The following is a 22,494-nucleotide window of genomic DNA, read 5'->3' on the forward strand; positions in this document are numbered from 1 at the left end:
TCAGTACACAGTATCAGGTGACTGCCTCAAGATCCGTCGGCCATTCCCGTCTTGCATTTGCATGAGCCATGCTCTTCCCCGGAGTACAGAAGCAGTCCTACTCGATTGCAGCTGGGCAGCTAGGATTGGCTTATTTGTTCATTTTATCCAAGTAAACAGCTTCTAGATACCGGCTTGTCTGACATACTACCTCTTTCGGGAGTAGTAAATAGTCTTAGTCTATGATACCCCCACAGTCTGCACCACATCAATGTACTTTGTAATTCATATACGAATTCCGGCGATGCCTCGGGTAGGATTGCAACGGCTCTGTCGATCGGTACCTGACTCGAGTTACCCTTGTAACCCTAGTCACCCCTACTGTGTACCCCGAGAGCTCTGTTCCTGACTGTTCGGGAATATCTCCCTGGTTCAATGAAAAAACGAAGAAGTAAAGAAAAAGCAAATATACTTGGCCGGCAGGGAGAGATTCTAATCTTGACCGATCTAGACTTGTTCTTGCTCGTGCTCCGAGATGTGAGGGAATGGCAATGGCTTGCCCTAATGAGGCACCTAAATGCCCTGGTTATAAGCGAAATCGAGTCTAGTCATTTGACTTGTAATTTCTAAGGTCAAACATTGCGTTGGTATTTTCTCTTTCTCGACGTTCTAACTGGCGGAAATTAAAAAAAGGAAAAACTGACGGCAACGAGCATAAATGATTGGCACTATGACCGAATTTGGTCCCACACATTGAATGATTGAGAATTTGTCAGACCTCTTAAACTCTTTTTATGCCTAGCTTTTTGTTTTGGAGACATTCCATGGTTCGAGAATGGAATCCTTTGGGAAGGCATCAAGGCAGGCGGGTTTTACGTGAGTGAACAAGCGTTCTACTGTGTAGTATTGGAATCTCGATATTGGAATCTGGGTAGTATTCAATCGGTCCAAATCATAATCCCGGGCATATTATTGATATGAGTAAGTAGTTTGCCTTACCTTCTGATCCCTCTTTATAGCTCTTTACAGTTTACATACTACCATATCTACCCCAATTGGTGCTATTTGAAGATTTCCGGCCCGGAGGGGACCGCAGTGGGTCGCAGTGGAGACAAGACGAGGGCTGGCCGCCGCTGAACTTAGGGGAACTTCCCCTCTTTCCTAAATGCCCCTCTTCTGCCCTGTGATAGGATAACTCTCTCACTTGTTTGGCCTTGTATCAGATGGGTCGTATCAACCACAGGCCAACCGAGACGACAGATTCGTCCATCCAAACTTGATCCCTGTTGCTCCTCATTTACTAATTTTCCCTTTTTAGCCGTCTCAGCTTTCGTGGATGTCTGATGCGGTTTGGCTCTTACCATCGATTTCAATCTGCCAGTCCCTTCATCCAATCCCCATTCACCCTTTCCCCTCTCTCTTACTCTCCCTTCCTGCTCGTATGATTTGTGGTCGACAACTCGGACCCGTTGACTTCAATCTCCACGTGCACCGTGCCCTAGGACTCATGGTCTGAGATGCGGCGATAGAGTCTATGATTCAACGGTTTGCTTCAGACCAAAAACGACCAAACTCTTTTTCCATAAAACGACGAGTCGATAGTCCGTCTGCCGCTATCCCTCCCGGCCCACTTGGATCGCCGTCTTTGCCTACATGGATGTCATGCGGGCTTTAGGTTCAGCGGTTTCTCGATCCGCTACCCGGCTTTGAGCAAATCAACTACGATCTGGGCTGTGCTTTCAGCGAACCTCGTTCTTCTTCTTTTCTTTCCCGGGGATGATCAACCCTGATTTGATGCTTGGGGTCCCTCACCAATTTGGTAGAGTGAGGCGACAACGGCCAGCCACGAAGGAATCCAAACAATAGGCAGAGATTGGTTCAACGACAGATGGAGTGAAAATGGGTTGAATCTTGGCGCGGTCACGCCGCGAGGCTTCATTCTCCCGAGTTCCAGTAACCCTAACTCGAGACATATGTTGGGCAAAACACAGATCCTATACAACATACTGGTATGAATCTCCCTGGTTAGAGGGGAATAGGAAAACAAGACCAAGACCATACTCTTACCAGTGTAATACGCAAAGCAACTTGGGCCTGACGAGATGCAACCCCTGCCGCAATATATCGCACAGGCAACCAACCAGACGCCGTTCCCCCCTCTATTGCAGGGATCATTTTGAAATTACAAAATTAAAATCGATTTGGGGGAATATCCTGTGGATATGAATTTATTTGATTTTATTCATTTTATGGAGAGACCAATCACCAACCAGGTCGGCTGGTTAACTCTCGTTTATCTTGGATTTCTCCGGTCTTCTCGTGCCAGTTGCAATCGAGATTCATACTTGTTCTGTCAATCCACGCGATATTGATCGCCCTGGCCCTGATTTTCCTTTTAACTCCATTGCCTTACCCGCATACTTCTTACTTTTGCCCTTGTACATATATACTCTCTTTCCCTACTACCTACACTACCATACCTGGGACATAAAGATCTGGCAAATTTTATACAGGTCTACAGCAGTGGAACATGCAGCTTTTATTGTCTTCCCCTTAGATTGTCTCATTGTTCTCCTCCTCCCCCCGGTTCTTATTGTCTCTCTTTCTTTGACTCCAAATCGAGCCTATCAAAAACCCTATACCTATCCATGGAGGACCCAACGACCATGGAAACGGATTCCCATGGGCCAGACAGTGAATTTGCACATTCACCATGGGTGGAAATAGGCCCATTTGCTTCTCCTCAGCAATCGCCCCCGATTCACGAGTATAGCGGCTTCGACTATGGTCCATCACCGTTGATGGCCGTGGACACTTCGTATGGGATGTCAATACCGCCACCCTACACGTCGATGCCATTGCCCATGCCTTCACATTCGTGGCCCAGTATGCTCACGACGCACAATCCATGGAATGGATTGCCGGTTTCCACGCCGACCTCAGTCTCGCCTTCGGCCCCCATGCCTCCAGTGCGGAAGACCTCAACTGGGGGAAATACACCGCGCAGGACCCTTACTGATGATGACCGTCGGCAAATGTGTCTCTATCACGAGGAACACAAGACTGCGAAGCAGACCGATATTGGAGGTACGCATATCTTTCTCGGTGAAACGGACCAGACTGACCAGTTATATAGCTTTATTTGGAGTTGAGAGAAGGTACTACAACAGTCGCTTCACATTGCATTCTTATTCTAACATACAACAGCACTGTCTCTAAAGTCCTTCGCCAGAAAGACAAGTATCTCAACCCCAATGATCGAAGTCGATCTCCCATCAAACGGGCCAAGGGCAAAGTTCCCGATATCGAGAAAGCCCTATCCAACTGGGCGAAGAACTACCAGCGCAAAGGCTATCCGCTGAGCGACGAGATGATCAAAGAGAAAGCCCTTTTCTTCGCAAGCACCTGTCTTTGCCCAGAAGGAAAGGAGGAGGTCCAGACCGCAGCATGGCTGGGAAAGTTCAAGCGCAAGAACGGCCTGCTGGGCGCAAAGATACGCAGAGACTCAACCGAAATCCGCAGCGGATCAAACAGCCCAACCCAGCTCAACACAGACTTCGGCTCCGCCCTCAAAAGTCCCACGGGACCCTCCCCAACCTCCCCAGTCGTAGACAGCTTCGGCTCACCACTATCGCCAACAAGCCAAGAAAGCCTCAAACGAGACATGGAAGTCCCCGATCTGACAGGCGGATACCAACACGGCTACTCAAAGAGCACCACCTCGCTCGACACAACCTCCTCCGCCGGAATGGTCAGCCCAACCTCAACCCTCGTCTCCGACAGCCCCTTCACACCCACCAGCCAATCCCGCCTCCCAACCGTCAACAGCAACAACTCCAGCCGTCCGCGCAGCCAAACCTTCCCGCTCGCCCCCATCGACCCCGCCCTCCTCACCGACGAGACAATGGACTCGCACACCCAAAAGCGCGAACTCCAGCAATCCCTCTCCGTCTCCATCCTCGAGTCCCCCATCGAAATGGACTCAAATACAGACGGCTTCAGAGGGACCCGAAACGTCGTCAAGCGCAATCGCAGCAACCCCGAAATTAAAGCAAAGTTCATGCCCCCGCCTAAATCAGCCGCCGTCTCCCCGGTCACTTCCCCAGGCTCCCCAACCCAGGACGAGGCTCGGCGCGCTCTCGAGCTGGTCATGACGTACTTCGATCATCAGCCCGCCGGCCTGGCGGCGCAGGAGTACATGACTATCGGGAAATTGATGGAGAGGCTCGAGCTCGCCAAGGGTCAGTTGTTGGGTGGCTTGCCGCGCATTGACGAACATGAGGATATTTCTATACCGCGCGTGACCAAGAAGAGAAGTATTCACAATATGGGATGAGACTCTTTTCTTTTCTATTTGCATCGTCGGTTTTTCCTTTTCTGTCCTGTTTCTGGCATCTGAAACAAGATATTTTCCCTTCCCTACCCGATATCGCCATCTCTTCTTGTTGGATATCTCGTTGGTTTTTCCATCAGTTCCCCCATCTGTACGAATGACTCCCATCCACCGGCAAAACATATACAAAAACTGGGCAACCAACCAAAAAAAAGAAAAAGAAACAGAGAAAAAAACAACCAAACATACAGATATCCAGAGGGCAACCTCTAATCTTGGAATTTGACGGGGAGTACGGAATTCGGCGCATACATACTGACACAGGCATTGTTTCTATCTCCAGTCTGGACGATGCATATGGAATAATGGGAAACATAACCTGGTACACGTTAGGATCATCGGCCTCGGACTTGGACTTGGACTTTGGAGTTTTTGCTCTTGCTTTTTGCTTTTTCCATCATATTGTTTGTTGGTTTGCTATATCCCCCCTGACGTTTCTGTTTTGCATTCTACTTACCCTCGCCTCTCATGTCTCTTGTATTGCATCTCTTTCGTACATTCTTTTTAGGTGAGAAGATAATTTTGCTGGGAGTGAGAACTTTCATACCACACTGGCCCTGGCAATGTCAGATTAGTCTCTTTCCTCAATTTTTTTACCTCTTCTGTTGGCCTTCATTATACCCCTGATATTTACTCCAATTTCAACTTCACATCCACAATTTTGAGTTTTAATTTATGCCGGTCATAGATAGCCTCAGATGTGATCTCACTTAGGACTCTTACTAATGAAACGCCAAAGCAAACAATATAATCATCTATTAGCAGCAGCAGCAGCAGCAGCAGTAATACTAGTAGTAAGGGTAGTAAGGGTAGTAAGGGTAGTAAGGGTAGTAAGGGTAGTAAGGGTAGTAAGGGTAGTTGTAGTGATTCACTAAAAGGCCAGTGGCACAGGCACAGACGCCACCCCCCGATCCTCGAGTAAATCCTCAACGCATCGCTCAGCCATTTCGGGAAGCAACCTGCCCAACACAGTCTCGACAATAGCATAGACCAGATGTTTATTGCAGTATTCATCAGCAAACAAGTCCAGCAAGTCATTCTCGATGATTTGCAGGAGATACACTTCCTCAGCATCCATCTCCCCCGCAGACGGGAGGTCGTCTGTGCGCAGCCGCCCAGCGGCAAGGTGGCCACTCGCGACTGGACGAGACGAGGACGCCAGATTACCCTCGCTGCTATGCAGTGAAGATCCATCGTGTCCGATTCTAGAGGGGGAGGTGGCGAGAGAATGCGAACTGTTGGGGCTGCAGGTACCGTCACCAACAGAGGGTGCCGGAGGCGCCGATGGGGGGAGACCAAGGAAAGCTCGTGCGACGGAGCGCGGGATCAAGGCCAGGAGGCTAGCTGCACATCGCCGCTTGATAGTGGCGATCTCCGTTTTAGTTGGTCTGTTCGCTTTCTCCCTTTCGGCCGGTTCGTTTATTGGTGGTGCTGTTTGGGGATCCGGGTTGGATGAACGTGACCCTTGAGGACCAGGGCCTGGGATAGTAGTGGCTGGCGAGATAAAGGGCCCCCTATCGTTATTGCCGTCGCTCTTGTTCTCCGTATCACTGGTCTTACCGAAGCCATCGCTCGTACTGGCACCCTTGACTCTTTCCACAACGGGGATGCCAGGTGAGGCTGCGGTCGGGAGGGTTTGATGACTGGGTGTCGGGGTCTGCACGGATTGCGGAGCCGAGGCCGGAGCTCCATTATGTCCGACCGCTGTCTGCGATGTTGGACGGGTATTGGCTGGGAACAAGGCGGTCCTTGTCGCAAGGAGGAGGTTGGGCAACAAAGTGGGGGTCAGCACGTACTCCTCAATCGTTTCCCGGAGGAATCTGTGGAGTTAGCATAGGTCTCACTCATGACGTCGGAGCAATTAAGCCAAGGAGAAGACATGAAAAATAAAAAAGAAATGAATCGATAGTCTTCGACTGTGGAGCTCTCGGGACGTTGTGCCTTTTTTTTTCCCGCGCACATTTTAGTTCGCAAGAACGAGTCCAAGTTTGCCTCAAATAAGAAACGGGATAGAAGTGGGGGGAGGAGAAGCAAGATCGGCTTCGAGATGAAGGAGCTTGGGCCAGTGGACAAGGATATATCCTTTTTTTAAAAAAAATTCTTTTCTTTGATGCAGGACGTCAAAGGAAAAGAACGAGGTCCCCCTCTCTCTTCAGTGGGTAACATCCCCAGCGTATCTGGCGGGCTTCATGCACGAACCTCGGTCAGATTGCGAATTTCTCAATCCCTGAAATTTCTCTCATTGGATCGAGTTCAGTAAATCACTAGCCTCGGCCAAGGCTTGAATTTCTGATTTCTGCTCTTTTCATGCAAGCCAAATGAGGACTAATTCCACCGATGGTGATCGGCAAGTCGATTTGGTCTTTTTTTCTTTTTGTCATCGCAATTCCGTGCTCATATGCTCATTCGGCCCCATTTCCTGTCGAGGACATTTCGATCGTCGCCAAGTGCGGTTGATTCTTTTATGCTCAGCCAATTTTCCAAGTTGGCACATGTCCAAATGTCGAAAAGAGTGAGCGGCACGGAAAGGGCCGGGCCCCGGCGCTATCGCAGACAAGGGACTTCTTTCCAAGGTTTGCTCAAAAAAGGACGGCAACCATGGATCAAACATCCCTGCGCCAAAATCAAAAGTCGCTCGGGCCAATTTTGAGAGCGGCCAATCTGAGGCCAGAACAGCCCAGTCAGCCTGACGGTAATGACCGTACTGTAAGGAGACGCCGTAAATTGGTAAAATGACCGTAATCCCCGTGCAGCCTTCACAAGGTTACAGATCAAGTGACCGACGCAGTATGCGAGCAAGACGCTTCATGTACCACCCTGGCACAAGTGACACTTGACCCGTAGTTCGGATATCCAAGGCTCCTGCTCCACAGTCGAAGCATTCATTTCCAAGTAGGCCCGAGCCCTCGAGAAGGAGGATTGAGGGGAGAAGAGGAAGAAGCAATAGGAAATAGAAAGCAAACTCACCTATCAAAGATCCCGTCCGTGGCACCAACCCTGCCTGGGCCTGCCAGAATAAGGTACTGAAGCAGAGCGAGAAATCCACTCAGCCATGGCATTCTCCAGGAGATTCCCAGGATTTGGGAGATCATGGAAAACACCCGATAATCGAGCACCGGGCGACTTGATACGCCTTCTGATGATTCCGATCCATCGCCTTTCTGATAGATAGGCGGAGGTGAGACACCGACACCGTGCGAAGAAGGGCCTGGACTCGATGCGACACGAAACAAGCCCATCGCGATGAAACGTAAGGCGACGTAACCAAGGTAGATTTTCTGCAAAAGATTCCAAATCCAGGCAGTGGCTGAAAAGGGCACCAGCGGCTGGTTTCGTAGCTCATCATCGGTTGAAAGCAAGCCAAACTTTTCCAATCGGTTTGCCTGAGAGTCTGAGTCTGATTTTGTGTCATCTTGAATTTGACGATGTCCCACTCGAGTGGCCAGTTTGGTTATAGTTTCCCAAATGAACCACCCTTCGCATGTCCTGCCACTGACTTGGTTTCCCAGTATCAGATCAGCAATGACATCGACGACCAGCGTTCGGAGACTGTTATTTTCAAGATCCTCGGTGGGAAGCAGGACAGCCAGAATACCATTGGCGAGGAGCCGTCGATATACCGCTTCGCTCTCGCCCTGCTCGGCAATCGTATCGGGGTCCGCTGGATCGGGCACTGGAGACAGACCAGGGTGTGGGTTAAGCTCATGGTAGAGCGCACGGTGTGACGGTGGTAGACCCGAGAGATGCGACTGTTGCCTGGCCAGTCTGTACGCTGAAAGGCCATATAAAGTCAGCAATTGTTTCCCCTTCTTGGCGGAACAGCCATGGATTCCGACAAGAATAACTTTAAGGAACGGTCAGGTCTCACAGAGTACATGCGCTTCCACCAGGCCAGGGATCTCATCCAGGGCCAGTTGTGCAACATCGATTTGACGTAGCCTCTGCTCGAGGGCGCGCGTGCAATGCGCAATTACCTGTAGGACCTCATTCACAAGAGCCTGGTCGGGAGTAATTTTAGAGTACCACGAGTACACAAATTCTTTGATTATGATGGCGAGCAGGGCGTAAAGTTGACGGTCAACGTCATTGGAGCTCGTGAGGGGAGGTAGCAGCTCTTCCGGAGGCTGCGGGGAAGATGCCCCGTAGCTTCCTGTCTGGGGGCACAACACACGTCGGATGAGAGCCGTGGTTGCCTTATCACTGGCAGCATCTGGTTCATCCTTGCCGGAGGTTTTCTGGGTACGCAGTCGGGAAGATGGACGCGAAGGAGGCTGAACCGTCGTCGGGGAAGGCAACGCGGTGGATCTAGAGCTGGAGGTTGTTGGCCCAGCCTTGAGATGGGATATCGGCTGGAGGCCGGGACGGAGCGAGTCGTTCATTTCATCTCAGAGACTTGAAGGGGTTCAGGACACGAAAGCAACGAAGCGTTCTATGTTCAGAGACAGTGACGGTTGAACGTTGATCATTGGTATCTGGCTCAATCGGGACTATAGGGCTTAGGGCTTGGAGATAAGCCTTATCGCCGTTCATTGATGCGGGGATGTGTTTATGCCCAGGTGTACTTAAGGGAGGTCTAGTGGCCTTTTGATTCTCCATAGTTTTTCTCAAATCATACACCGTGATGGATAGTCCTATTCCCTTATGGTTGGACTGCGATCCTGGTTCGTCGATCAGATTCTCTTCGCTCTCGTGTTACTGACCGTTCGCTCTTAGGCCATGATGTAAGGCTTGTACTTTAAGCATTCTCAAACAATCGTTAATAGAATATAGGATGCCTTCGCAATTCTAATAGCGGCTCACCATCCATCTTTGGAGCTACTTGGGATCAGTACGATCCACGGAAATGCATCGTTGGTGAAGACAACCGCCAATGCCGGCAGTGTCCTAGAAGCGATCGGCAAGCCCGATATTCCAGTCTATCCCGGGTGTAACAAGCCATTTTGCCGGCCTGCTCTTCATGCGCCTGATATTCATGGTATGGATGTGTCAATTGTGAGCTAGATCTTCCATTGACACTTCTTAGGTGAATCTGGCCTGGATGGAACCGATCTTCTTCCCAAGGCTAGTAAAGCGCCCATCACTGACGAGAACGCCATTGTGGCCATGAGGAATGCCCTTCTTGCCCAGCCCAAAGGTACCCCCTGGTTGGTCGCAACAGGGACATTGACAAACGTCGCACTGTTGTTTGCAACATTTCCCGAAGTGGCTGAACACATCCAGGGACTGAGTCTCATGGGCGGTGCCATCGGCGGAGGCTTTACTGATGCTCCCATGAGCAGACTTCCAGGGGAGAAGGCTAGAATCGGGAATACGACGCCGTGGGCTGAATTCAACCTTTATGTAGGCTTCGGACTCATCTTCCCCTCCCCTCTCTGGCATCATATCTTACCATGATGGAATAGTGTGACCCCGAATCTTCAGAGTCAATCTTTAGCAACCCCGTACTTGCACCCAAGACAACTATTATTGCCTTGGATCTCACACACCAGGTCTTGGCCTCCCAGGCCATTCAAACACGGATCTTGCATGGCTCGATTCACTCGCCTGACGAACCCACGATCCTTCGGCAGATACTGCACGCGCTTCTCACGTTCTTCGCAGCCACATACGAGAAGGCATTTGGGTTATCCACTGGACCTCCATTGCACGATCCCCTTGCTGTGGCTGTAGTGTTATCCACACTGAATCCAGCGTTTGCTAACAAGCACCCGGACCGAGCTCTCTTTTTCGACGATAAAGGCGGCGAACGGTTTGCATTGAGGATTGTTACAGATGGACACCACGGCAAAGATGTATCCGAGACTGGCCAGCTGGGTCGCTCGATAGCCACGCCGGTTGATGGTCCCGGTGTCGCTGTTCCCAGAGGTGTTGATATTGAGGCTTTCTGGGACATGATTTTGCAATGTGTCCAGCTGGCGGATGATTGCAACGCTGCGCGCAAGATTTGAATTGCCACTTAGATAGAAGCATGACCCTCCTTAGAAGTTGATACTTCTGATAAGACTTAGATCTTCAATTACACATACAGCATGATTGAAAGTATATCAGACCGAGTCGGGCATTGCTCAATCATTACTTCGGATAGCCCTCGTAGATCGCTTTATCCGCATTGAATGCAGTTAGCATGATCTCGGACGTTGGGATAGATTAGCTGCAGATAATGTTTTGCAGGATGACAGGGGGCACGTTTTCTGTTATCTAGATCGAAATCGTATCGAGCAGACGTGTAGACCGTAGAGGTATTGAATAAGTTGAATCTGATTGAAGTTGAGGTGAATACTCCAAGGCGGCCCTGAGCCGGCTGAAAGGAAGAACGTCATATGTTGTTCGTATTGTCCGTATGGTTTCTCCACATTTCAGAAGCCTCACGAGTCACGACACTTCTCGATCTCGATCTGCCATGGGAATCATTCCCCTGAGTTTACTCCGTACTTACCGTCCCATACACATCTTAACTTCCTCTTGGCCGTACTGCATGGCCACGTCGATCCCGACTCCTTGACGGCGCATTCCGATTAAAATGCCGCCTCACTCAGAATCAGTATGGCTGTCCTAGAAATTATCGCGATCTGTTCATAAGTTAATCACTATCTATTTTCTAGCACACTCCCCTCTCTCCGTCTACCCCGGCCCCTGACTCCCCACGCCGATCGTCGATTCCCACACCCCCTGTGGAGACCGATAACGCCCACGATGACAACGTGAACTTCCTGCGATCGCGTCCAGCTCTTTTCAATCCACTACTACCTTCCCTGAGCCGCCAACGTCGCCGCCGTTATCCGATCAACCCAGCCCTGCAAGACGAGGATCGCATGGAGGTGGATGACCCAAACAACCCGCGCGCCTCAGCCGAACCAAATCGTCGCATCCCTATTGTCCGTCGCCCGGAAGAGAGCACAACCGATATGCCAAATTACGAAAGTCAGGTGCCCAATTCACGGTCGTTGTATGGATGGGCACCCGGATCAGACTATGAGGATGCCGTTGGCAGGGAAGACTCCGGAGACGACGGACTGCGGCCGTTCCTCGATGCCATCTCCAGTCACGGCACAGCGCCCCGACCTCCACGACATGAGGCACCAGCTGCCCCACTACGGATAATGCATGACTTGGATACATCACCCGGTAACCAGGCCCGGTCACCCTTGCATTCGGTGGCAGTGCCGTCACAGTCCTCAAGGCGCCACCCTCGGCTTTCAAGATCTCGAACCTGGGTGAACTACATGATAGATCGCTACACAGAGGACAGTCTAGCGGATGACGCCGAAAACACCGGGACACCTGCACCTGCAGCTCGCTCTCGTCCATCCCGTCGCACTGACTCACAGCACACCAACCTCACCCACAATGACCTCCGCGCTCGCGCTGCCGCTCATCGCCAACTGCACTCCGATACATACCTGACCAACGTGCTGAAGGAAACGATCAACTATCTCGATCGTCTTCGGTACTCGAACTCTCTCGAGGAGAGTCTACTTGCCGCGGCGGACAGTCGCTTGCCGATCGAGATGGACAACAACTCGTGGCGAGATACGGATTTCATCCTATACACTCCCAACATTGCCCCACCAGCGGCATGCTCATGGCTTCAGCCCGGCATGGCATTTATGGGCTGCCAGCGAGCCTCAAGTGCCGGGTGTTCCGTGGTGCCACCATCGGGTCCAAGTTCGCAGCCCCCCGGTGACCCCGTCATTGTGAATGGTAGCGACAGCACCCGAGTCAGCGTGTCCACTTCCAGTGGGCGCCGGTACTTGACCAACAACCGAGAAGAAAATTGGCCCGTCAAGGTCACCATCCATCACATCAACCACGATGACATGACCTTGTCTGGCACAATGGAAGCCTACAACATCCCCGATAAACCCTCGCCTACGCGGGACGCACATATTGTGACTTTCCTGGAAGGCGAGATCATTGATTTCAACAAACACACGCTCGAGACGAAGAATTTCAAAGCAGATGCAGATATTGATAGCACGTACTGGCGTGAACTGCAACCATTCAAAAACCTGACGGATGGCGAGATGGCCCGGAATCTCGTCAGTCGGAAATGGATCACTGAGGAGTTGTCCAAGGGGTGGATCTTGATGCGATGGAAGGGTAGGTTCATGCACAGTCTCCCTGAATTTCTTTTCGCTAATATACCCAGAACGATGCTTTATCACCCCTACCGATGCCCGTCAAGGTCTTACAATCTCTGGATTCTACTACATCTCCCTTCGCCGTGAAGACGGGCATATCGAAGGACTGTACTATGACCCCGGAAGCTCGCCTTACCAACAGCTTTCTTTAAAGCCGCAATTGAAGAGAATGATGCGTCCTTCTTATGCATTCCGCTAAGACTCGTGTGCATATGGGTTTATTCTTGTCTTTGTTTTGCCCGGAATCTTCTGGGGCCATTTCTCTGAACCTTCTGAATTTATGATCTGGCGTTTAAGGAAGACGTTAGATGGCATTTGACATTGCATAGCTAGGTGGTGTTCGTTTCTATTATCTTCCGTGAATATGCACATCGTTTACCGACTGTTGCATCTCTGATTCTCTTCCTATCTTCCCTAGTTTTGTCATTTCAGCTCGTATATCTATCAGCTATAGAACCCCCCTCTACACCATGATGTCCACTATAACTATAACTCGACTGTCTGGAATAATCTCCAGAACGGGGATATCCACAGACTCTCTTAAACACCGTCAAAGCGTTGTCTATCTCTTGGGGGCGGAATCTTGTCTTATCTCACGGGCTGCTCGGTATCTCAGAGTCCGATATCTCCAAGACGCTAACGATGAAACCGCTTGAACCTGCTTAAAAGGTAAACAAATTTAGGGGTCGGCACGGCATATTCGTAACATTTGAGATATTCGTCGTATTCGTCATTCACAGACGAATATCCGTGGAGCCAGTATTGGGACTTTATTCGACTCCAAAGACTGTTTTAAGTCGAGCATCGTAATCAATTCGATCCTGCTGCTTTGCGGCTCCAACACTCACATAGTCGTGGGCCCAATACCATGGCATAGTGTCATGGAAGAAATCATGATCTTCGCAATACTTGATGAAGCGTGGTTGGATCTGCCTGTAAAAAACAGAAAAGAGACCAGTCGGGCTAGCAAGAGCAAGGGAGAACCAAAAAGTTCCCCTTCCCCAGCCTCGTTCCATTGTCTCGGACAGACTTTCAGGTATTTGGCCTCTCGAACCAAGAAGCGATTCTTTTTCTGTCATGATTCCGATAAATTCGGACCTGACAGTATCGTAATCGATAGTTTCCTGGGCGATCTCATCACAGGCTTTGTTGGTAAGCCAGGTTGGTGTGCGTAACATCTCAATAGGACGAGTGCATGCCCATTCAAGGTCGACTAGCGATGTAATGTGCCAGTCGTCGTCTACAAAAATGTTGCTCGGGTGGAGATCCGTGAGTGTGAATTTGAAAGGGCCACGGCAGAGATCTCGTGTGAAAAACGATGGGAACGTTGCTTGCATTGCAGTCAAAGCTGCCGTCTGATTTATGTAATCGCTGACGTTGTTTATTGCGTTTGCTTGATGTCGAAGTCGATTATTGTGCAGCCTCAGAAGGTCCACAATATAAGACTCAACGGTAGAATATGTATAATCTCGTGGCATATCCGTAGGTATACGGTCATTTTCGAGGGATTGGACCTCAATTGATAGAGGGCGGTTTGTCAACCTGAGATAGCCATCTTTGTCGATAACGAAGGAGCCGATTGAAGGGAGAGAGATGCGCGTTAAGCTCAGCAGGATCCGAGAGAGATCGCGAAAAAAAGGTCTGCCGATATTGAGGATCGTGATATCTTTCCAGCCATGTTGATGAAAGCATTTTCCCCGTTGTAGGCTCAACAAACTCAATCAATAAGTATCCTGAATTCAGAGCACCGTGGTTGCTTTGCATATTTCGTAGGCGGTGGGAAGCATAGAACGAAGGCAGTTGGTAGCCTAGGTATGAAAGAAGCAGGCGACGCGAATATTGGAAAAAACGGCTCAGCGGAGGGAGTTCGTCGACATGTGTGAACTATCATGATCAGTATTGCCTTGGGCTACGTTTGGAGAATCACAGTACACTTTCTCCATCAGAGGTGGCGAAGCCGTATAGTCGAGGAATAGGAATGTCGCGACAGTGCTCCTGAATCCAAGCATATGTTCCTGCTTCGCATCGAATCTTTTCGTCGGAGTTCCCATGGTGAAATTCTTCACCCACCCGATATGGAAGAGGTAGCCGAAGGAGAACTCGAGTTCCTGATTGTGTTCTGGTTTTCCAGTCGCTGATAGAGACTGGAATACAAGCATTGAAACTTCCATGAAGCCAATCCTCGACATCAGCCACTTCGCATTGCTCGGTCGAAGAAAGCCCTAGATGGTGAGCTACGACGGTCTTGATTGCATGCCGATTGTCGAAGAGGCTAGCAAAGAATTCATTCTGCCGATCGCGATACTGGAGTCGAAGCAGAATGTCGACTTCTTCCCTTTGAGCCTTGGAGTACGTAATTTCCCCCTCAGAAGGCGAAGAGTCTTTGGCATGGTGGAAGAGATTGCGGTCCTGCGGAGGGGGTTTGTTGACAGGCTCAGCTCGACAACTGTTTCAGATCACGTGGCACACAGGCAGCGACACCGAATCCTCAGGGGACAAGCGCCAGCTTGTGCCGGGCCTTTGCTACGTCCGTTTCGCCGTCCGTTGCAAGGGGCCCAGCGGGGCGGGGCGTGGTTGGCATGGCAGGTGCATGCGAAAAGGCGTGGTGCCGACCATTCTCGGCGTCGGGGGCCAGCTTTGGCGGCTCGGCCGTCCCAGCCCAAATGCTTTTTGTTTACTCCGTACGAGATTAACTTTCATCAAACTAAGCCAAAAATGGAAAGAACAACAACCTTGCTACCTTCGTTCTTTCCCTAAATTCCCCGCAGATACGGAGAATTAGATTGTCCGCATGTACTTTCCCAATTCTGAAATGGCTGGGAAGTTGGAGATCTCTGGTTACATGTACCTTGTAGATCATCTTCTCTTTCGGTCCTTATCTTTGCTTACCATGGCAGCTCCTTCAGCATATATTGTGACCGAACCCCCCGGTCTAAGGTCTTTCCATATGAGACAGCTTGTAAACACTCATGATGCATCTACAGCACCTTCCCTTTTTGGCCGCGATAGCAGGCTGTGTTGTACAGCCTGTTGTTGCTATGCCCCAGGCCCGGACACAGGAGGGGTCCGAGGGGACATGTGAGAAGACGAAAGTTGCTATTTTGTAGGTACTGCTCATTGAACTGAACCGATAACGACGCTGATGGGATTGGTCTATAGGGGAGCTGGTGTAGCTGGTATCACTGCTGCTGTGAGTTGTACCCCCTTGCTCGAGTCGAGCTGTGTTGTTGATACTCTCTAGCAAGCCTTGAGCAATGCTTCGGTGCATGACTTTTTGATTCTCGAATACCGTGATACTATCGGTGGTCGGCAGTGGAATAAGCCGTTTGGTAAAAATAAAGACGGGAATCCGTATATCATTGAGATGGGTGCCAATTGGGTATGAATGTGAATGTCTCCGGATACGAGGATCGTGTTAACAGGTTGCGCAGGTTCAAGGTATTGGAAGCCCGGATGGTCCGCAGAATCCCATCTGGCATTTGGTATGTCCTGGTTGATTTCCTCGTCTGATCACAAGCTGATACCTTGACAGGCTCGGAAATCTGGACTGGTGACCGAGTACTCCAACTATGATAATGTAACCTCTTATAACAAGGACGGAGCTGCCGACTTCTCTGCTCTGTTCGACGCCTATGATGCAGCTTCCGAGATTGCCACTCAGATGGCAGGCAAGGCTCTTGCGCAGAATATTCAGGATTCAACTGCCAAAACTGGCTTGGCTGTCGCTGGGTGGAATCCCAAGTTCAATGACATGGAAGCACAGGCTGTGGACTGGTGGTCGTGGGGTAAGTACTCGATCAGTCCTTCCAATGACCCTGGGGCGCCATAAATTGACCTTCGAGCCCTGCAGACTTCGAGGCTGCTTATTCCCCACACGAGAGCTCATTTGTCTTTGGCTATGCGGGCAGCAACCTGACCTTCAACTACTTCAGCGATCACGATGAGTTCGTCATGGACCAGCGTGGGTTCAACATCATTCTCAAGGATCTAGCCTCAACCTTCCTCGCCGAGAACGACCCCCGTCTCCACCTGAACACAGAAGTCACAAACATCACCTACTCCGACCACGGCGTGACCATACACAACAAAGACGGCAGCTGCGTAGAAGCCGACTACGCCATCACCACCTTCTCACTAGGCGTCCTCCAACACGGAGCCGTAACCTTCCACCCGGAACTCCCACCCTGGAAACAAGAAGCCATCCACAAGTTCGACATGGGCACCTACACGAAGATCTTCTTCCAATTCAACGAGACCTTCTGGCCCTCCGAAACCCAATACCACCTCTACGCCGACCCCACCACCCGCGGCTGGTACCCCATCTGGCAATCCCTTTCCACCCCAGACTTCCTCCCAGAATCAAACATCATCTTCGTAACCCTGACGAACGAGTTCTCCCGCCGCGCAGAACTCCAGTCGGACGAACAGACGAAGCAAGAAGCACTGGCCGTCCTGCGCAAAATGTTCCCGGACAAGACCATCCCCGAACCAACCGCTTTCATGTACCCGCGCTGGACCTCCGAGCCCTGGGCGCACGGAAGCTACTCGAACTGGCCGCCTTCGACGACGCTGGAGATGCACGAGAACCTGCGTGCGAACACAGGCCGGCTCTGGTTTGCCGGTGAGGCTACCAGCCCAACGTTCTTTGGGTTCCTGCATGGTGCGTACTATGAGGGACTGGATGCTGGCAGACAGATTGCGGCGATTATGAAGCATAAGTGTGTCAATGCTAAGTCGCCGAAGTTGAGGGAGTGTGGGCCTCGTAAGCATTATGAGACGCTCCATGGGACTACGTTCCATTCGGAGTATACTATGCTTAATGGGTGGGCTGTGGATAGTTTTGTTGATAATAATCCTGACGAGGAGGAATAGATCTTATCATCTTAGGTATAGGTACAATGCATGTTACAACGAATGGCAGAATACTTCAGAGAGTAGCATTTTTTTTAATTTTTAGCTAGACTACCAAAGGTGAAGGAAGACGACGAAGAAGAAGAGGCTAAGTGAGAAATGAAATAAGCAAGGCATTGACAACTTCCTCATTGACTTGTCTCAGGCCATCATGGGTTTACATAGACCTCTCGGCTGAGGCACTCTCCACCTGTTGCGATGAAGGTTGTAATGAAAAGAACAGTACCTGACAACCAAAACAACAAGACCGGAGAAGGAAATGGGAGAGAAGACAGACAAAGATCTGGGTTCACACCCATGTCTACTCCAGAGACCATGAGTGACATGACCCCGTTTCCATCAATGCATCGTAGCCCTTGGGAGACTTTGGTAGAGACACGACCACCAGAGGGCCGAAAATCGTTTGCTTCGAGCTTCTGGTCAAGGACATCGCCTGCTTCGGCTCACTGCGTTCAGGCACGCCATTATGAAGCGGAAGTACAGGTACCGGCGACAATGACCGTTCGCAAGGAGCCCCAATGTCCAGTGGTCATGGCTTTAACATCATATTAGCATGATAATCAATTTTAGCTTTTGTGTTACTAACTTGTGGGAAGTAACCCCAATCCTCCGACAATGAGCTATCGACCATATCGGTGTGAAAGACGAATGACCCGTTCTGGCTCTTATGGTTGGCTGATGGGAATAGCCAAGAGGTGTATGGAGACAGATACAGATAGAAAAGAAAGAGGGGTAAAAGTGAATACTGAGGGAAGGTGGGAGATGAAGAAGAGAAGAGGGAAAGAGGCGAAGTATCGTCCGTTATATAGGGAAGGAGCGAATAAGAGCACATGACACCAACCAAAGCCAATTTCCTGCTAATCTCATACGAACTGTGTACTATTCGATAAGGTCTTCGATATCGAGAAATCCCAGACTCAGCAAGGAATGGAATAGAAACTGAAACCCGTGAGTTACTTTGTCGATAGTTCCTAGTCATTGCCAGACAGCTGCTGGAGTCTTCCCAATGTATCCTCCCGAATGCCATGTACAATATCTCCTGCGCTCTTCACATCGTGTATCAAACCAATAGAGGCTCCAGCATAAGTCGCTAGTCTTCCCCCTGGACCCCAGCCTTTATCGCCCTCCTTAACAGCTTCATCATGAAGCTTCTTCAGCTCCTCAAAAGGCTTCCCTTCCTGCTGCTCAACATATGATTGATTGAAAATAGTCCGGGGACTATACTCCTCAGGCCATCCAAAAGTACCCCTGAGATGATTGTACAAGTGGGTACGCGTGGTTGAAGTTGCAGCATCAACCGCACGAACAACCTCATCCTGATAACCCTTGCTAATGCGCGCTTCACTGGCAGCCAAAAACCGAGTGCCCATGACGGCGCCCGCCGCCCCGAGACACAATGCCGCCGAGACACCGCGCCCGTCTGCAATCCCACCAGCCGCAAACAACGGAATCCGGCTGCTGGCCATGACATCGGCCACTTCAGGAAACAGAGCCATAAGGCCCATTCCGTCATTGGCACGACCGTGACCACCGGACTCAGAGCCTTGCACAACGACGACATCTGGTTGCTCATGGTTCTGCAGAAGCTGCTTTGCCTCTTTCACGGTGCCGATTTGAATCCAGATCTGGGTCTCAGGGGATACTTGACGGATCTTGCTAGACCAGTCATCGTATTGTTTGGGTCCCTGGTTCGGAGCGTATAGCCAGGCAGCACACGGTTTGTACTTTTCGATAGTAGCAACGGCGACATTGATGTCGTCTGCCCAGAGCTGGTACCCTACACCTACGGGGAGTGCAGAGTTGATCGTTTTTATTGAGCTGGCGCCTTGGAGGAGCGATGATGCTTTCTTGAGATCTTCGTTTGTGTCTTGGGTCTTTGCGCCGGGCCCGATAAATCCTAGTCCACCGGCGCGAGAGACAGCCACTGCCAGTGCCGGACCGGTCATTACTTTCATAGGGGCGCAGACGATGAATGGTCTGGATACCCATGGGTATCGCGACAGCAGGTTTGCAGCCATAATTATCGAAACAGATTTTGAAGTGAATTTGTGCTGAGATGACACTTGTCGCATTTACAGATTCAAGGTATGTGCCAGGTGTGTTAGCTGACAAAAGTTGGGTTCGTTTACCTCGGGCCAATCTCTCGACGTCACCGACAACTCCGCTCCCGCTCCCGCTATGCGAACTGCGAATAGATAAAAACAAATGAGAAAATCTCAAAATCAGCATATAGGAAATGTTAGGCAATGATCTTGAATTCTTGATGCCTACGGTAAAATGTGAATTCATACCTGGCTGGAGAGCGATCTTTATACTCCAGTCTGCGATCCGACCGCGGTGGCTCTCCCCTTCTCTACAAGCCTCTGGCCTACTCTGGAGTCTGGGGGTCTTGCTTCTCCAGAGATACGAGAACATGATTTAGTCCGTCAAATTCACACACCGGGGTAAGCCAAGACTCGAGGGTCAAAGTCACTTAAACTTCACGCTGTGTATTCCTAGGTCTGGGGGTTGTAGGTTAGGAGGTCTAGTTCGATGATTGCCTTTCACAGTGTGACAGTGGCTCTACCCCGGAACTTCGGCGAGATTTCGATCTGAGTTCCGCCTTTCCAACGTCGATGTTTCTTTTGAAAGTTGTACACGCACATGTTAGTCTGATCCCAGTCCAGTCCGGAGGTATTTCAGGTATCGAATGGCCGAGTCCCTATGTTGAGCCGATATTGTGAGGCACTTCCAAATTTGTCTCTTGTCATCTGCATGCGATTATTCGTTGAGTAAGGATCACCAATATTGGGAATAATTCTGTCAGATATCAGACACCCGACTAGTCCCGGCTAGTTAGGTATGAGCAAGGCATCGACATCCACCTCGATCCTTCATCACAAACGCAGTGTGATCCCAGGCCAACATTCACAAGGATCCGAGGAAATCCAACATCCAGCTTTCATCAATCCCACTCATGGGCAGGACATCCGGAAGTATAGCATCAGGCTGAATTATTCCACCGTCAATGCCGCTATTTGCTGGCATATTCGGGTGCCACATTTCCATCAATTTGGGCTCCCAGTTCATTTTCATGCCTTGCACCATCCTCAACCCCTTCTCGAGAAGATTCAATTCTCTGTTCTGGTCGAAAGTGAGGTATTCTGAACACTTTTTGATGATTGCTTCGTTTCTGTTCAGATATTCCAAGATATTGGCCGTGTCTCGAACCATGGCCTTGGACCATGCTGGATCTTTCAGCGTGGTGAGCTTGTACAGATTGACGATGGCTCGGGTGAATTGGTAGAAAATCACAACTGATACCTGCAAGTACTCTACTCCTTCGAGTTCGAGCCATACGTCTAGCCAACCTTTGGTGGCTTGGAGGGAGGCGTAAAGACTGTCAAGGCGGTGGAGGTCGGGGGAGTGTGCAATGGGCGGAGGGCCTAATGATATCTCGTTGATTATAATTTCAGCGTTGTAGAGGTACATCAGTAGCACCCCTTCGTCTTGTTAGCTGTGACTGCGAATACTCAGGGAGGGAAGATGGGGCTCACTGTGCTGTTGAAGGTGAGGTGAAATCTCGCTTTTCAGAGTGTCTAACTCTTTTCTGAACGTATCCAAATAGAAAGCCGGCAAATGGGGAGTTCCACCATCACGTCGTAGTTGATGCGCCTTGTCCAAGATTAAATAGAGCCTGACTTGTGCAATCAAAAGCTCGTCCTGTGGGCACTCTCTAGCCTCAGCAAGTATTGCAAGGCTCTCTTCCATGTGTGGTGTCCAGCGCATAGGGTCAATTCTTGACATAGACACAGCAGCGCTGGAGGTATGGTTGTCAGCAATCATGTAGCCTATGTCTTGCGGCAGTACTCACCTTAATGAGAGTAGATAGCACCCCAACACAGCCCTCCTCTCCTCCAGTGTTCTGGCCGTGGGTAAACTTTGCTTTACCCCGATAGCAACTTTGAATGAATTCATAGCTGAATTTTCAGTCGGGACGCTTTGGTTGATTCCAAGTTCCGCAACAACTGCCATTAGTATGTGTGAATATACATTGAGAAATGGCCTTTTGGCGTATGTGACCCTAGAAAGAAAATGGTGATAAGACAGATGACCCTCTCCAAGCGCACAACATTCCCACTTACCATGATACAAAGGTCATGATTCCAAGCAGAAGATCCATGCTCGGCGCAATATCGACCATAACCCGTTGGTGAATATGGTTGGTGATTCTCCCGAAGGAATCTCCTTTTTCTGGATTTCGACATGTAACCACTTCCATGATGCACACCCAAAAGAACGGGTACCTATGTCGCAACTGCTCAGATGTCATAGTAGGAGGGATGTAAACAAAGGGAAGATAGCTCAGGTTCCGAGTGCGGAACTGGTCCAGGTATTGCTGAGCCATGGCAGGCGGCACGTAGATCAGCGACAAGACATCCCGATCATACGAGGGATGTAGAACCGTAGGGTACACTCTCTGGTCGACAGAGGGCGACGTAGAGAGATTAATTGGGGTTTGAGTGATGGCTGACGTCGATTGACTTGGCTCATCCCGCTGGCTCTGTCCTAACTCTACAGGCTCCCAATTAGGGGGAGGACCAGGGGGTGCAGCGCCCTTCTGGAACGCAGACATGATCCAATCAAGTTTGGCCTCGAGATGAGAGGTGCTGGGACCCGTTGACCGGTTATTGCGCTTGCGGACTGTGGGCGCAGGCCGGCATTCTTTGCTCAGGCGTTGGCACCTAGGGGTGCTTAGCTTCCGGGTATTACCGTGAGCCCTAGGCGCCACTCACCTTTCACAGCCAGTCCCAGTTGCAGCAATGATGCATTTACATTTGGCACGGGCACAGTTCATACATGCGCGACCATATGGCGCAGGGGTCCCGGCTGGAATTTGGGCGGAGTCCATCCCGATGTCCAGCGGGATTCGGGATTGGGATATGGATTGAGATGGTTTTAGGACAGATGCAAATCCGGGTACAAATTGCAATATAATTCATGCATGAACTGAAATTAGAACTAGAAAACTATCAAAGACAAACAGAAGACGGAGACGGTCGGAGTTGGGCGTTGCCAATCCCGCTTCCA

The 22,494-nt window shown here is 50.3% G+C and overlaps 10 protein-coding genes across 10 annotated transcripts; 4 read left to right on the top strand and 6 right to left on the bottom strand.

Moving 5' to 3' along the window:
• Positions 1-1,787: 1,787 nt before the first annotated feature.
• On the bottom strand, positions 1,788-2,154 carry N7515_006960 (uncharacterized protein; the record flags this gene model as incomplete). The annotated part of the gene is made up of 2 exons (XM_056667704.1): positions 1,788-1,973; positions 2,047-2,154. 2 exons carry the CDS (start codon positions 2,152-2,154, stop codon positions 1,788-1,790), a joined length of 294 nt encoding a protein of 97 aa, XP_056521300.1.
• Positions 2,155-2,627: 473 nt separating this feature from the next.
• N7515_006961 (uncharacterized protein) lies at positions 2,628-4,315 on the top strand (the record flags this gene model as incomplete). The annotated part of the gene is made up of 3 exons (XM_056667705.1): positions 2,628-3,066; positions 3,116-3,137; positions 3,187-4,315. 3 exons carry the CDS (start codon positions 2,628-2,630, stop codon positions 4,313-4,315), a joined length of 1,590 nt encoding a protein of 529 aa, XP_056521301.1.
• Positions 4,316-5,243: 928 nt separating this feature from the next.
• Positions 5,244-8,751, bottom strand: N7515_006962 (PXA domain-containing protein; the record flags this gene model as incomplete). Its single annotated transcript, XM_056667706.1, has 3 exons — positions 5,244-6,192; positions 7,340-8,144; positions 8,241-8,751. 3 exons carry the CDS (start codon positions 8,749-8,751, stop codon positions 5,244-5,246), a joined length of 2,265 nt encoding a protein of 754 aa, XP_056521302.1.
• Positions 8,752-8,993: 242 nt separating this feature from the next.
• On the top strand, positions 8,994-10,320 carry N7515_006963 (uridine-cytidine N-ribohydrolase; the record flags this gene model as incomplete). Its single annotated transcript, XM_056667707.1, has 5 exons — positions 8,994-9,033; positions 9,086-9,093; positions 9,143-9,347; positions 9,396-9,712; positions 9,775-10,320. The coding sequence occupies 5 exons, from the start codon at positions 8,994-8,996 to the stop codon at positions 10,318-10,320; spliced, it is 1,116 nt and encodes a 371-aa protein (XP_056521303.1).
• A 572-nt stretch (positions 10,321-10,892) lies between these two features.
• Positions 10,893-12,712, top strand: N7515_006964 (GID4/VID24 family protein; the record flags this gene model as incomplete). Its single annotated transcript, XM_056667708.1, has 3 exons — positions 10,893-10,913; positions 10,975-12,472; positions 12,522-12,712. 3 exons carry the CDS (start codon positions 10,893-10,895, stop codon positions 12,710-12,712), a joined length of 1,710 nt encoding a protein of 569 aa, XP_056521304.1.
• A 571-nt stretch (positions 12,713-13,283) lies between these two features.
• On the bottom strand, positions 13,284-13,850 carry N7515_006965 (uncharacterized protein; the record flags this gene model as incomplete). Its single annotated transcript, XM_056667709.1, has 1 exon — positions 13,284-13,850. One exon carries the CDS (start codon positions 13,848-13,850, stop codon positions 13,284-13,286), a length of 567 nt encoding a protein of 188 aa, XP_056521305.1.
• Positions 13,851-14,366: 516 nt separating this feature from the next.
• Positions 14,367-14,564, bottom strand: N7515_006966 (uncharacterized protein; the record flags this gene model as incomplete). The annotated part of the gene is made up of 2 exons (XM_056667710.1): positions 14,367-14,397; positions 14,446-14,564. The coding sequence occupies 2 exons, from the start codon at positions 14,562-14,564 to the stop codon at positions 14,367-14,369; spliced, it is 150 nt and encodes a 49-aa protein (XP_056521306.1).
• Positions 14,565-15,485: 921 nt separating this feature from the next.
• N7515_006967 (uncharacterized protein) lies at positions 15,486-17,385 on the top strand (the record flags this gene model as incomplete). Its single annotated transcript, XM_056667711.1, has 6 exons — positions 15,486-15,616; positions 15,673-15,703; positions 15,755-15,892; positions 15,945-15,995; positions 16,046-16,298; positions 16,364-17,385. 6 exons carry the CDS (start codon positions 15,486-15,488, stop codon positions 17,383-17,385), a joined length of 1,626 nt encoding a protein of 541 aa, XP_056521307.1.
• A 1,010-nt stretch (positions 17,386-18,395) lies between these two features.
• On the bottom strand, positions 18,396-19,442 carry N7515_006968 (nitronate monooxygenase; the record flags this gene model as incomplete). The annotated part of the gene is made up of 1 exon (XM_056667712.1): positions 18,396-19,442. The coding sequence occupies one exon, from the start codon at positions 19,440-19,442 to the stop codon at positions 18,396-18,398; it is 1,047 nt and encodes a 348-aa protein (XP_056521308.1).
• Positions 19,443-20,331: 889 nt separating this feature from the next.
• On the bottom strand, positions 20,332-22,315 carry N7515_006969 (uncharacterized protein; the record flags this gene model as incomplete). The annotated part of the gene is made up of 5 exons (XM_056667713.1): positions 20,332-20,906; positions 20,961-21,223; positions 21,278-21,487; positions 21,549-22,148; positions 22,200-22,315. The coding sequence occupies 5 exons, from the start codon at positions 22,313-22,315 to the stop codon at positions 20,332-20,334; spliced, it is 1,764 nt and encodes a 587-aa protein (XP_056521309.1).
• Between the last annotated feature and the right edge of the window lie 179 nt (positions 22,316-22,494).

The sequence above is a fragment of the Penicillium bovifimosum genome (genome assembly GCF_028826915.1).
Source record: "Penicillium bovifimosum strain IBT 22155 chromosome Unknown utg000005l_segment0_segment0, whole genome shotgun sequence".
NCBI lineage: Eukaryota > Fungi > Ascomycota > Eurotiomycetes > Eurotiales > Aspergillaceae > Penicillium > Penicillium bovifimosum.